At 43.9% G+C, this 14,605-nt stretch overlaps 1 protein-coding gene across 6 annotated transcripts in view; it reads left to right on the top strand.

Moving 5' to 3' along the window:
* The first annotated feature begins 2,978 nt into the window (after nucleotides 1-2,978).
* Nucleotides 2,979-14,605, top strand: part of DOCK9 (dedicator of cytokinesis 9) — a 286,115-nt gene continuing 274,488 nt past the window's right edge. For all 6 annotated transcript variants that reach the window (XM_036893860.2, XM_057494438.1, XM_057494436.1 and 3 more), the window contains exon 1: nucleotides 2,979-3,245. In XM_036893860.2, the coding sequence (XP_036749755.1) occupies nucleotides 3,117-3,245 (129 nt within the window). In that variant the 5' untranslated portion in view covers nucleotides 2,979-3,116. The remainder of the gene's footprint in view (nucleotides 3,246-14,605) is intronic.

The raw sequence follows: 14,605 nt of genomic DNA, 5'->3' as shown, positions 1-14,605 counted from the left end.
AGATATGGTCACATATGTATCAGGTTTTTTGTTCACCATTCTTTCATCTCAGAGCTTTCATTTGGGGTTAGTTTCTTGCCTAAAATACATTCTCTTTTTCTTTTCTTGATATATAATCCACATACCATAATACTTATCTTTTAGACTGTACCATTCAGTGGTGTTTAGTATATTCATAAAGTTATGCGACCATCACCACTATCTAATTCCAGAGTATTTTCCTTGTCCCAATAAGCAGTTACTCTGCAGGTTTCCATTCCTTAGCATCTGGCAACCACAAATGTACTTATTATGGACATTTCATATAAATAGGATCACACAATATTGTACCTTTTGGGCCTGGCTGCTTTCACTTAGAATTGTGTTTTCCAGGTTCATATGTGTTGTGGCATAAATCAGTTCTACATATTTTTTTAGAGCTGCTAATATTCTTTTGTATGGAAATACCACATTTTGTTTATCCATTAATTAATTGATGGACATCTGGGTTGCTTCCACTTTTTGGCTATTATGAATAATGTTGCTGTAGCATTTATGTACAAATTTTTGCATAGATACATTTTTTCAATTTCCTTGTGTATATACCTAGGAATGGAATTCCTAGGTTATATGATAATTCCGTTTAACTTTTTAAAGAACTGCCAAACTATTTTCCGAAGTGGCTGCTCCTAAATGAAAATCTGCCTGTTCTAGAATATAATGAGTCAACAAGCAAGCACACAATTAAGGACAGGTAGAAACGTAGATGAAATTAGGAGGTTTGGGAAACTCTTCCCTTTCCAGATATATGTGTTCTTTTCTTTGTTCATATATTTCTTACAGCAAAACAAGAGAGAGAGAAAAAAGAAAACCCTATAACCTGTGTGCTCTTGTTTTTTTTCTAATTAAAAAAAAAAGTCTGTTTGCCTTCTATGGAAGTAGATACGGTTTAGAGATCCAAGGTAGCATAGTTGGGTAAAGGTTTGTGCTGCCTGGGACTTCAGGAGCCCGAAGCTCAAAGGGAAATCGTAATTTAGGATTCTCAGAGTAGCATCTAACTGCTCAGGTAGGAAGTGAGCTGACATTTCCTAGTAATAGCTCAGAGGTGTAAATGCAGGTGCATGGTCATGGAAGACAGCCCAGGTTCCGCTTACAAGGCAGGGTGAGGCCGACCTGCACCAGCCCTGCCCTATTGGGGTCGGCCAGCCCTTCTCTTGAAACAGAAGAGACCTAGGAAGTGGCTAGGCCATTCCCTAATTTGGCAGACGAGGAAATGGCTTAGTAGTTGATTTTATTATATATCACTTATTTATCTTCTAGCCTGTCAGGCCACTCAATGCCACATCTTGATCCTAGCCCGCTAGGAAAACAATCTAATCCAGAAAGCATTTACTGAGCGCTGACTGCATGCTTCACCTCTCGTCTTACTACTCTTCAGACCACCCCATTAAGTGCTGAACGGTGGTGTCTGCTTTCTGCACTAGACTGGTAGTTTTCCCTACCACTTTAAGATCCTGGTTTAGGCCAGTGTTTGGCTTTCTGGTAGGGTGGGACCCAGTGAAAGGCCTCCTCTATCTAGGTGACCGCGCCTACAACGCCTCAGGGCACTCGGGCAGAAGGGCCGCCGGATAGACCTTTGCAGGCGGGGTGCTAAAAGCCACCAAGCTCTGAGGAAGTCTGCAGGTAAGGAGCTGTCCATCAGCAGGCGATGGGAAGGGCCTGCGTAGACCGACCAATCAACGGAGCCGCCCTTAAAACGGGTTCACCGCCCCGGGAACGCACCCAAACCCAAACCACTGAGCATGCGCCATGGGTCCAGCGCAAATCCCCCCTCCCCGCGAGCCCCCTAAGCAGCGGGGTCAGGGTTAGGTTTCCCAGGGTTTCCTCAGCAAAAAAGGAGAAAAGGAAAAGGGAGTCGCTTTGAGATGGGAAAGAGAGAAAGACTGTGTGAGGAGAAAGTTCCTCAGAGTGGTGATTGTCGCTAGCAGCCCAGCTCTTAGATCACGTTGGACGCGGAGGCTGGTGCTTCTAGGTTTCCCGGGCTCCGTGCCTTGTGGTTCGGCTGACGGGCATCCCCTGGCACTTCAGCCTCTTGCAGGTTACTGTCCTCAGTTTACGGATGAGACAGGCGAGGCTCAGAAGTTTTGATCCTGACCAAGGTGACACAGCCGCTTATCCTGCGGCCGGTCTGCGTGACTCCAGAGCGCCTGTCCCGGCCTCACCGTCCCTCATCCCGGGATGCCCCTTTAGACTCGCGGGGGCGTCCCACGGCCTTGCTGGGGACGGGACGGTGGATTTTGGCCGAGAGTCGCCGCCACGAGTGCATGCGGCGCTCCACCCCGGGTCCCAGGCTGCGGCGCCCGTGCCGCTTGCACTGCCGCGGCTTCCGAACGGCCCGGCGCCTCATGAGGGCCACCTTTCTGAAACCTCCGCCCCTCAGAGGCCCCAGGAGCACAGGGGGTCGTGGTGCCGCTGAGCCGGGACCTTGCCGGGACGGCGGGGTCCCCAGAGCGCTGGAGGCTCCACGGGCAGGCGGCCCGGGGTCCCAGCGTGAGGCCCAGCTCCAGCCCCGGGGTGCGCCCTCTCCCTCGCCTCGGGTCTTCGGACGTGCGGCCCCACGAGCAGTCGGACGGGAGCGGAGGGGTCTCCAACGGCCCCGCCGAGGACCCCGCGCGGAGCGCGGCCCGCCTCTGGCCGCCTGGAGCCCGTGAGGAGCGGCCGGGCCTGCTGTCCCGCCGCGCCGGCCCCTCCTCCGCCCGCCCCGCCCCGCGCCGCGCCGGACACCCCGCCCCGAGGAGGCGGCCCGGCGAGCGGCCGCCAAGGGAGGCTGGTGGCATGGGGGAGCCGCAGCCGCCGCCACACGCACGGTCGCGCCTAGCGAGCCCGAGCGCCGCTCCGAGCTCGGGGAACCGCGGGCGCAGAGGAGGGCGCCTCGGGCCGTGACACGCCGCGGAGGGCGCGGCTCGGGCTGCGCCGCCCGGACGCGCGGGGAGCGGCGGGGGGAGCGAGCGGGCGGCGGCGCCGGGAGCCGCGGGCAGGCCGGCCGGGTGAGGAGGGCGCACCTGGCGGCGGCGCGGCCGGGCCCGACCGGACCTCGGGAGCAGGCGCGGCGGCGGCGGTGCGGTGCGGTGGCGAGGATGTCGCAGCCGCCGCTGCTCCCCGCCTCGGCGGAGACTCGGAAGTTCACCCGGGCGCTGAGTAAGCCGGGCACGGCGGCCGAGCTGCGGCAGAGCGTGTCGGAGGTGGTGCGCGGCTCAGTGCTGCTGGTGAGTACCGGGCGGCGGGCGGCGGGCGGCGGGCGGGCGGACCCCCCCTCGTCCACGCTCCTCCAGTCCGCCGGGCCCAGGCTGAGCCGCCGACCCTGCTGCGTCTGCCGGATTAAGAGATTGTGGGAAGCGGGGATGTTGGACGGGGAAGGGAAGGTCTTGGAGAGACATCAACTTCCAGACCCCCACGCTGCCCCCGGGGGTCGTCTCCCCACTGCTGCCCCCTCCTTCTTGGGAATGAGATCGCCATCTCCCTCAACCCCCTAGTTTACCGCCTCAGCTAACTGGGAAATTGCCCTCCTTCTCCCCCATCCCTCCCATAGCCCCCTTCCCCTCCCGAATTCTAAAGGGCTTGGCACCTGTGGCCTGGAGGGAGCAGGAGAGTGGATGTGGGGGTTTCCTCTTTCAGTCCGCAGCCCTGGGTTGCGAACCCTTCGGGTGGGCTAAGCTCCAGAATGGAGGGGATTCCGCATGCTCTCCCCGCCTCATCCCTTTAGCCGGCATCCTGAAATTTGTTTTGGCCTCCTTTTCTGAAGGGCTAGCGGGCGCGATAGAAGCCCTCGGTAATTTCAGCATTGGTGCAAATTACTACGAAATTTGGGGATTTGAAGGAAGAGAAGCGAGCAACCCTAAGATTAATCTGGTCGTAGCAAAACGTCTTTAGAGAAGAGGCCCCTGGGTGTGAGGAAGGTGGAGTTTAAAATCAACATTTTCACAGCCAGGACTGGTCCTGCTGTAGTTGTGAACGAAGTAATCCTGGATCGCTCAGATGCTGCAGGAGAGAAAAGACGCTTGAGTAGCAGCGTGCTCCCCAGGGCTGCTGGAAACTTTTAGCAGCTCCTTGCATTGTCTCTGGCGTTTGTGTCCTAGAAGGGGGCCTGTGAGTGGGTGACTTGCGGTGTTTGTTGAAACGATGCAAGAAGATGGGCCTTGGAAATGATTCTCTGTGCTTTGTGGCACTGGTATTGTCTGAGTGAAGTGACAGGTCCCTTAACACAAGTGCTGGGGCACTTTTTTTGGCGTACAGATGTCCTTCTTGGGCAGACACAGGAAAACGTGAATGGTATTTGTGGAGATTGGAGATGAAGCTTCACCGATTTCCACATCAAGCTTGCTCAGTCTGATTTTTCTCTCAGTTGTCAGCTTTGCCAACTCACCCCCAGATTCCTAAACTCCAATCAGTTGATCAGTAGTGAACAGGGAGTTTATTTTGATTTACTGAACTTGATCAGTTGATGGTAAGAGTAGAGCAGGAGTTGGGAATAACCAGAATTTGGGATCTCATCATAACCCAAACTAACTTCTGTTGCAGTGGCCTAAGGAGGTCTTCCTGCATCTTCTCAACTTTTGCCCCTGTGTGTAAGTTAAAGATAAAGCCTGCAACATCTGTTGAGTCTTTTTTGTTCTCACACAAAACTTAGTTCTTTTAACGGGGGGCAGGGAGGGGGTGCTACATCCTTATCAGGAATTTGAGACAAAAGAAGAGTACATAGAAACATGATCGTGCCATGATTTCCAAAGTGCTGTCAGACCTGGACTGAAGAGGAGGTGCTAGCTTAATAAGCTATTATGTTGAGTGCAGAAGTGCCAACATAAGCACAACACTGCTAATTATTGATGTGTAACAGTCCTTGAATATCTGCCCTTCCTGTCAGAGAATGGCTTGACAGTGACCTAGTAGTGCCCATTCCCAGGTGTGACATACTTCTACTTTGTTGTCTCATGACACTTTAATCATAACATCTGATTTCCCCGGACATTCTCAAGCATGAACAGCCAGACGCCTGGCTGGTGTTTGAACTCCTAGTATTGTCTAATTTGAGGTCTTTTGTCTGATGAAATTTGTGATGAAATAAATATAAAATGCAGGATAGCAGGGGCCTGCTCAGGTGTTTGAGAGGCTTCCTGGGTGAATGAGAAGTGCATTGCAGGAGAAATTTGGGATAGTTTACAGATACTAAAAACTACCCATAAACCTCCTGCCAGGTACTCTGTCACCACCTGCTTCCTCTTGCTGCTCCCCAGTGTCTGCCAGGAAGTCACTGCAAGTGCACCTGCCACATAAGTTCTGGTTTGGCTTTGTTCCAGGAGGGTCTAAGAAGGTATTCCAGACCCTCGAAGGAGGCTGAATAGCAACCAAGCCAGGGTTTGGAATCCTGTGGATTATCAATCCATGCTAGCACGGAAGTATTATTCTGCTCTGTCTTTGATGACTTGGGTCAGGGCTAATACAATGTCTACAGCTTAGTAAATGCTCAATAAATATTCTTAACTAGTTGACTAATAAAATGATTATGCAGATGGACTCAAAAAAATGAACAAGGTGTGGATTTAACTAGCTCTTCCAGTGGTTCTAGTATTGAAGAATGGCCGATAGTAAGGTCAGAAACAAAAAAATTAGATAGTTCAGTGGGTAATAAAAGCTACTGTTTAACAAAGAAAACTTACAATGCAAAAGTGGGTTATGCTCACAAATTTTTCAGTTTGATAGCTTCATTTTTTCATAGGCTCAGGACTGTGGGCCTTTAACAATGATTTTGTATTAATTTGTTTGAAGAGCTTGAAAGTAAATGAAAAAATTGTCAGAATAGTGTAATGAACTCTTATAATCCATCACTGAGCTCCAATAATTATAAAGATTTTGTCAAACTTCCTTCAATTGTCACTTTTTTCCTTTTTTTGGTTATTGTAAGTTCCAGGATATTTATTGTTAAAAATAGGGATGTTTTCTACATAACTATAATGCCATTATGGTATAGTTAGCAATAATTTGTTGATGTACTATTGATTTCTCAGATTGCTTAAAAAACATCTCTGATTGGTAGTTTGTTCTAATCAGGATCCAAACAAGGTTTGCAGGCCTTTTCAAATGTGGTTTGCTCTTTCACGAGCCTTAGGATTATTTATGATGGCGAGAACTCTTCCTGGGTTCCAGAGTCCTGGGGTTTTAGTCCTAGGGGTTTAGTAGTTTACAACATGGGCACTGGAGTAAGAGCACCTGCAATTCCAGCTCTACCCTTACATACTGTGCAGTTTTAGGCATATGACTTAACTTTGCTGTGCCTCAGTTTCGTCATCTATAGAGTGGAGATAGTAATCATTCTTACCTTATAGGGTCATTCAGAGGATTAAGTGAGCAATACAGGTAAAACTCTTAGATAGTGCCTGGCATGTGTTCTACCAGCTACTTAAGTCACCCTGGGCTGTTGCTTAACTTCTCTGAACTTTAGCCCTCATGTTTTGTTAAATGAGGAGCTGTACTGTTATTGTAGAGTTCATTTCCTCACAAACAAGCTTTGATTCTGAGCTGCTTTTATGAGTACTGGAGGTACTACTAGTAATATTCCTAACTGTAGGAAAAGTAATTTATGATTTTGGGCAATGAGAGAATCCACAATTCCAGAATTAGTTTTCCTTGACTTAACAGTAGTCAGAAGGGTAGCATTTCAAAATAAATGCAAGCTCAGAGGAAAAACTATAAAGAATTCCCTGAGCAGAGTTGAGTTGTGATTGCTTTTGGAGCTCTTGAAAGAATTTTATCTTGGGTCTTTCAGATATGTTAAAGATAGTATCATCATGGCCTAGATCTAACAGAGTATACCACCCGAGGCCTAAGAATAACCTTTCTCTGAAAGGTTGTGTAAATGCTGTGACATGGCCCTTTGTGTGGGTCTGCTAGCTATATGCACTTGGGTATTGATACCCAAATCATATGACTGTTGACTTCCTTACTGATCTTATCTCAGTGTGTTTAGCTTCAAACTCTCTAGTCCGTGATACTATTCCACACTAATTTTTCTTTGTGTCACTATTGGAGAAGGATAGGCCAAAGGTGTGGGATGGTAGTCTCCCCGAGTCCATGCTTGTGGACTTTCTGACTCTTCCAGTTCAGTCATCTCAAGATTCCAGTGTTATCTGAGGTAATGTGAAACCTGAATGGTGGTCTTCAAAATCCTCAGGTAGCATGAAACCTCATTTTGGCTGCAATTTTAAATCAGAGATGTTAGTAAATTGGCAACTGAACTGGCCTGAACTTCACTTTACTGTCTTTCTCCACCCTCTGGTGGAGTCCTAGCAAACAGAAATGCCCCAAACCACAGGAAGCAGGGTGGAGGCCCATCTCCAACTAGATAATCAACAACAGGTTCTATTTCTTTGGTTTCTAGTCCATTTGGATATTAGGAGATGGGAGGGCATTAGTAATGCCTTCAATTTGAAAAGGGAGGGAAGGAATTGTGAAATCATTATCCACATTATTGAGAGTGTTCTCTATGCACGGACTCTGCTGGGTGCCGACAATATGCTGTTAGAGCAGGCCCTTGCCCTGAAGGAGTTATGATCTAAACACGTAGACAGGTCAGTCATCTACAAAAGGATGGGTAATAGTACAAAGGAACCCATTTAAAGAATAGAGGAAGATAAAAAACTGGTGTGCTTGGTGAAGGGTTTATGAAGAATTGAACTGGACCTGGAAAATGCAGAGATAAGGGAGATGTTTTCCAGACAAGAATGAGATATTGAGCAAATGCTTAGAATGACTGAGTGGGCCAAAAAGGTGCAGAGCAGCTTGTTCAAAGAAAAGCAAGTTTTAGGAGGAAGGGAGAGAAGTCTTGAGAAGTACAATTGCTAATTTTGGAACAGTTTCAATGAATGGCTGAGAAGCCCTCACAAAAATACTTTTTGTTTTCTTATCTTTTTGAAACCTGTTTTACAAAAGAGGTTCAAACCAGCAAAGAACACATGCTTCTTAGATCTTCTAAGTGTAATCTTGGGTTTAAATAATGTGCCAATTTGTGTCATGCAGGCCCACAAATAGGAAGAGAGGTGTATGGCAGAGATGCATGGAAGAAAAGACCCAGAAACAGACCTCTGTGTGTGTGTGTAAACATTAGGGTATCACTTGAGGACTAGTCACAATGATGGGTGTGCATTCAGTAAATGGCGTTGCAAAAAAAACAGTATTGGAGTCTGATTTTACATCACCTACTAAACCAAGTTAAGACTAAATACAAGAGTTACATGTGAAATAAAGAAATAGCATGAAACATGGGTGAATAATCGGGTAAGGGTGGAGAGGGGTTTTTAAAGAGGGAGTTTTTAAAGTAAAGGGAAAACCAGTTTGGCCTGGGCTTTGGAGGGGAGCAGTGGCTTTGTCACTGATAGCTGAGGCCTTTGAGGACGTTACTTCACCTAAGCCTGAGTTTGCTCATCTGAGAAGTGGGATTGTTTGGTATTATTATCATAGGGAGATTTTAAAATAAGGATTGAATAAAGTATTGTATGTAAAGTACTTAATAGGGTTTAACAAATGTAAGCTCATAGTATGTTAATAATGGAAAAGATTGGTTGTCTTGACTAAATGTATCTTGAGCCAGCATTTATTGAGCACTTAGTGTGTCCTAGGATAGGTTAGGGCTTTACATGTGGGAGGGTAAGTCACCTCAAGGTCACACACCTGTAAGTAGAGGGTCTGGGGTCTTGAACCTGGGCACTGTGGCTTCAGACTATGTGTTCCTAACCACTCTGTTTTCTGCCTCCCATGTAAATTCTTAAACCTCTGTTCTGTATGTAACAAGTACCATAAATATAAAACAAGTACCATATATATATTTATATGGTATATAAATATATACCATAAATATATAAATATATATAAAATATAACAAGTACCATAAATACCAAAAAATAAAAATATAAAAGCAATAAGTTTAGAAACAGTATTTGTATTCTATTTATATCTGTATCTCACTCATAGTGTTAAGTTTTTAAAAATATATTGAGAGTTCTTACAGGTCAGTTAAAAAAAGAAAAACACTTCGGTAGAAAAATGGGTAAGGACATTAATAGTCAATTCCTCAAAGAAAGGAGTACAGTTGGTCAATTAAGGGCAGAAAAAAAATATTCAGTCTTGCTAATAATTAAAGAAACATTTATTAAAACAAGATGCCATTTTTGCCTGATAAATGTGCAGATTTGCAAAAGTAGATAACATATTTGCAAGGATGGGTGAACTGGGGTACTCTTGTTTGCAGATACCCCATTCTACATCTCCAGGAGCCCAGTTTGCATGGAATTTTATGAGGATTGTGTCTCTTGGGCTTTGTAATATGTCAAATGGCATAACTTTTTTGCAGCGGGGTTATATATATCAAGAAATTTACCATGTTCCCTATTCTTTGGCCCAGTACTTATATTTGCGGGAATTTTTCCAAAAGATTAACCTGAGGAATTTTTCCTAAGGGTTAATGTGCATAAAGTACAGTATCTGAAGTTGCAGTGTTGACTGTTTAGGGCAGAAAAGGCAAAATACTGACCAAATGCAAGTTATCTAAAGGTCTTAGTAGTCTAAATAAATTGCAAAATGTGGACTATTTATGATGCCATTAAGTTTTGTTTTAGAAGAATAATGACTTGAGAAAATTCTCCCATTATAGTGTTGGAAGGCAGGGGGAGCTTGTGGTTAAGTTCAGAGGCTTGGACCCATTGCTTGGGTCTGGTTACCCCTTTTCTGGAACCACCGTGTGACCTTGGGTAGTGCTTCTACAGCCTGGCTTCTGTCCTTAGTGCAAGGTGGGGGCGGGGGCGGGGGGCCCCTTGGTGCACAGCTGATAGCATTCAGTACCCCTTCTTCCCTTCTCCTTGCTCCCTCATTGTCTTCACTTTGCCTTGTTGCTGTACTCACCACCCAGGGGCATTTCTAGAAGTCCTCTCTGCGCTATTGGTTCATAGACTCTAATTTCTTCCCTGCACTCTGAAAGAAGCTCCACACTTTCATTGAAATTTCCAAATCTTTTCTCAGTTCTGACGTTTTCCCCCAGCTCAGACCTACTTCTCTACTAACCTGCCTGATGTGTACCTGGCTGTCCTACCAGTCCCTTAATGTTCAGCATCTGTGAAACATAAATTGCCCCTTTTCATTCCAAGCCAGCTATCTTTTTTGTGTTCTTGTTTTCTTTAGCGAGAAGCATCATGTTCATGGTCACCGGCTCTGAAATTTCTAATTCGTCCTTTGTCTCTTCTGTTAATCTCCTTTGCCTTCCTCATTCCATCACCACTCCATCCATTATGTCCTATATCTGCATCAGTCAGTACGGGCTAATAATTTCTAAATCTTAGTGGCCTGAAACCAAAACATTGTTTCTCCCCAACGTGCCTCTCCATTGAGGGTGGCTGGGGGCCATGTCGTCCACGTCCTAGGACCTGGGTTGATGGGGCAGCACCCATCTTGAATGCGGCATGTCCTTGTCAGGGGAGAGTATGGGAACCCCCTCATAGGCTCCTAAGCTCCCACCCGGTCACTTCTGCTTACATTCCATTGACTAGCTGCAGTCACATGGCCATACCCAGCTCCAAAGGGCAGGGAAATCTAGTCCCGCCTGTGTGGCTGGAAAGAGAGCTAAAGTCTTTGTGGAACAGCCTATCTCTTGCCTTTATCTTCGTATTAGTAGGGGGCGAGGTCCCTCCTATCTGGTCTCTTTGCTGATATTCTTAGTCCATCCTGAAGACTTCACTTACGAATCCTTGACTTGTGAGCTTCCCGCTGCCCTTGGAATAGAAGCTTCATCCCTTGGACTGCCTGGTGCACTCCTTATCAGGCGTCACCCTTTTTGTTGCTCACAGGCCCAGCTTTAACATTCTTCAGAAGCCAGGTTCTCTCATACCCTAGGACCTTGGCAGATCTCTTCCCTCTGCCTGGGATAATAATCACCACCTTGTCACCCTCCTCATCTGCCAGGCCACTCCCCTTGGTCTTTGGGACTGTATTTACCTGTCCTTGCCTCATAGAGGCCTTGTCTGTCCACCCAAACTGAAACAGGCCCTCCCTGTTCTTTTCTTTTGTACCACTTAGCACAATTTATATATTTATTTGTGTGTACATTTGTTTAATGTCTGCTCCCTCACTGGACTGTTTACCGAGGTTTCTCCAGTGCCTGGCACATAGCAGGGGCTCAGTAAGTATTTTGTGGCTGAATGAATGAATCCATCTTACAGTCTGTTTTTCATCCTTTTTGGATTCCCCATTGCCCCTAATTTCTCTTCCCTGCACCTATTTTTATTTACTTCATTCTAGCCTATCTCCCTCTGTCTTTTAATTTTCCTGATTAATTTTTCTAATGGGTTCTGTTATATCATTGATTTCTCACTGCCACCAGGTAAATTTGGTGATATTCTCCCACATAAGAATGTATCATTTTGGGGCAGGCCCTGTGTTTGTTTTAGTTTAGAAGAAGCTGGTCAGGTTGTCCATATGTCTGTATAATCTTTGCATAGTTTTTGAAATCAGCCATACACTTTGATGCAAGTAAGATTCATTTCCTTTTTTGGGAGCATTTATTTTCACCAACTCTGTAGAACTCTCCATCCAGTGTGTCAAAGAACACACGGATCTAACTCTTGTGTTAAATATTTGGTTAACTCATTTATTTGAAACAAAACAGAATGAAACAAAGAAATAAAAACCACTGGGGGCGCTTTTCATTCAGCTGAACCATGAGTTTTGCAAACCATCAGGAAGCACACGGATGGTGAGGTTGTTCCTCTTTCTTTTACATGTCTGTCATTTTTTTCTCTAAGGGACTCCTTGAGTCCTTGTCACTGAATTATAGGAAGGAGAATTACTATGTGATCGGAACTCTCTTGATGCCAAATGGTTTGTTTGCATCTCCCTGCCCCACTTTCTTTGAATTTGGCAGGAACAAATACAATTAAGATAGTGCTTGGGTGTGTCTGCTTCAGGAGCTGGCTGGGTCAGGGTATTTGTTAGAAACATGCCCATGTATTTATTATAGATGAGCGTTTATTGAATGTTCATCAGAAAGTGAATCTGAAAGCAGATGTCTATGAACTGGGTCTCCATTGACCACTTTATTCTTAAGTTTATTCTTCAACTGTTATGTACTCAGTTTGAGATTCACATACCCATTTTCGTTTCATCTTAACGGAAAGTACACATTCTGTCATGTACCTATAGTAATATTCTAAGGAAAGATGTTTACCATGCTAAGTTAAAAAAGGGATTATAAACAGCACAGAATGTTTAATTTTTTAAAAGAAGTGAAAGCAGTATTTTGTTCATGAAGAAGTTTTATGATCTTACAGATGTTAAAATAAACAATTTTCTTTTGTTTCAGGGATAAGTTAAATATAAGATGTGTTGTCCCTAAATTCTAGAACATAGAAAATACGGTGGTATAGCCAAATTTCTGTTAATTCTTGTGAGGGATGGCAGTAGGATTTAGTGGATAAGAACTCTGGCTCAGGAGGTACCAAACCCAACTCTTCTGAGAAGGTTCTTCACCCCGGTAATGAATATCAATAGCACTCAGCCTGAAGATCTTTGTGTTGATTAGTGAGCAGGTGCATAAAAAGCACTTAGCACAGGGCCTGGCACACAGTGAGTACCAAATAAGTGCAAGCTTTTGTTGTTTATGAGGCGACCTAAAGGAATTCATATAACCCTTGAAAGTGCTGCTTCTGGAGAATTTATCATAAGGGAAAGTTATAATGTTGGGTGGAAAAGAAGCAGTGCACAGAAATATAGATGATCACAATTGTGTAAAAAATACCTGTGTGTAAGAAAAATATTGGAAGAAAATACATGAAAAGGTAGGCATATGATTTGTTCTTGAATATTCTAATACTACCTAATTCCTTACTTTTATAAGTGAATAACTATCAAGAAAAAGAAAACAGTGAATATTAGAGGGAAATTTTGGTGCTATGTGTAAAACATTCAAGTTAGTACCCTTTGAAATTTCACTTGTACAACTTAGTCCTGGTACAGCTGTGCATCTTAATGTAAAATGTGCTCCTGAGATGAGACATACACATGCATCTCGGGGGCAAAAATACTGTCAACCAGTTAAGAGGCCTGTGTTAAGTGTTCGTAGAGGAAGGAGGCCCATGTGAAATAATGAAACTTTGCATTTGACAGTTTTGTAAAATTCCTTCAAAAAACCATTTTGCTTGAGCCTCTGGAAAATCTATTCAGACAGTGATAGTTTTTTCATTTCTGTGTTTTGATTAGGAAACCAAAGATTAGAGAAATCAGGTGACACTTAAGGTCACCTGGCTAATATTTAATTTTTTTTTTCCTGATAAGATGTCAGGGATTGTCTAAAATATATAATTTTCGCATTTGAATTTCTCAGAAGCTTTTAGGTTGTTAACTTGAAATCATTACACATCTTCCTGGAAAGTACCATGAATTCTCAGGGTTGATAGAAATTCATGACATGGAAATGAAATCATGCTGTTTTGGAGGGGAAAGGTCTCTTTAGAGGTCATCTGGTCTAGCTTCCTAATTTTATACATGAGGAAAATAAGGTCCACCATGGTTAAGTGATTTGTTTGTGATCATACAGCTAGTTAGTACTACAGACAAGAACAAAATCTAGTTTACAGACTCCTGGTCCAATGTAGTTTTCCACGGACACAGGAAATAATTGAATTTACTTTGTTTACACTTGTATTTCATCAAGTAACTTTATAGACCTGGGTAATCAAATAATATAAGAACAGAAAATATCTATTTGCACCATGGAGCTCTTCCCTACTTTTATGTTTCATTAATCCTAGGCTAGTTTGTAGGTGAAATTGACATTCATTTTTCTACAAGCCAAGAAAGGGGTTCTACATTTCTGTTTAAGGGGTATTAGGAGGAAAGAGGGAAAGAAAAAAAAAAAAGCAAGAATTGCAAGATTAATATAAAAAAGATCTCAGTAGATTTTATTGAAGAAGGAAGAATTATTTAATAGTCAAATAATGTTATGTAAGGGTTAGAAGATCATGGTTTTATGTACTTCGGTTGAAATAATTATGTGGCTTAAGAAAAAATGTTCCTGAAGCCCATTAATGTAGGATTCTTTAATGTAGAATAAGCTCTGTTAATCTAGGTTGTTTTACCTTACGCGCTGCTTTCCCTTGGCTAAAGTAAATATTCAGCTATAAATGACATTTTGGTTCATATTGTATTATTACAGAAAGTTGCATTTCTAAGAGTGTTTAGAGAATTTATTTAATCTGTCATTCTAACATATTGCTGTTTTCATAAGTAGAAAGCAGAGTTCCTATGGTGATAGCAGAGGTGCCATAATATTTATACTATACTAGATTCATTTATAAACTATTACACGAGCTAGAATTTACAGGATATTTAATCTCTTAGGTTAACTTTTTTTCTCCCAAGGCTTTTAATATGCTCACTTAAATTTTCTTTATTCTTTTAAGAAAACCTTCTGTAAGAATGTTATTTTTTTCTAGACCAGGAGTAACTGCTGTTACCTTTATTTTTCTTGAAACCAAAGAATGTATGGGCTTACTGACTTTTTGGGGGGTGATTTTGTGAAAAACCAATTAAT

Source organism: Manis pentadactyla, chromosome 17, assembly GCF_030020395.1.
Source record: "Manis pentadactyla isolate mManPen7 chromosome 17, mManPen7.hap1, whole genome shotgun sequence".
In the NCBI taxonomy this organism is placed as follows: Eukaryota; Metazoa; Chordata; class Mammalia; order Pholidota; family Manidae; genus Manis; species Manis pentadactyla.
The sequence above is the reverse complement of the archived record's forward strand: the minus strand, read 5'-3'. Positions and strand labels throughout refer to the sequence as shown.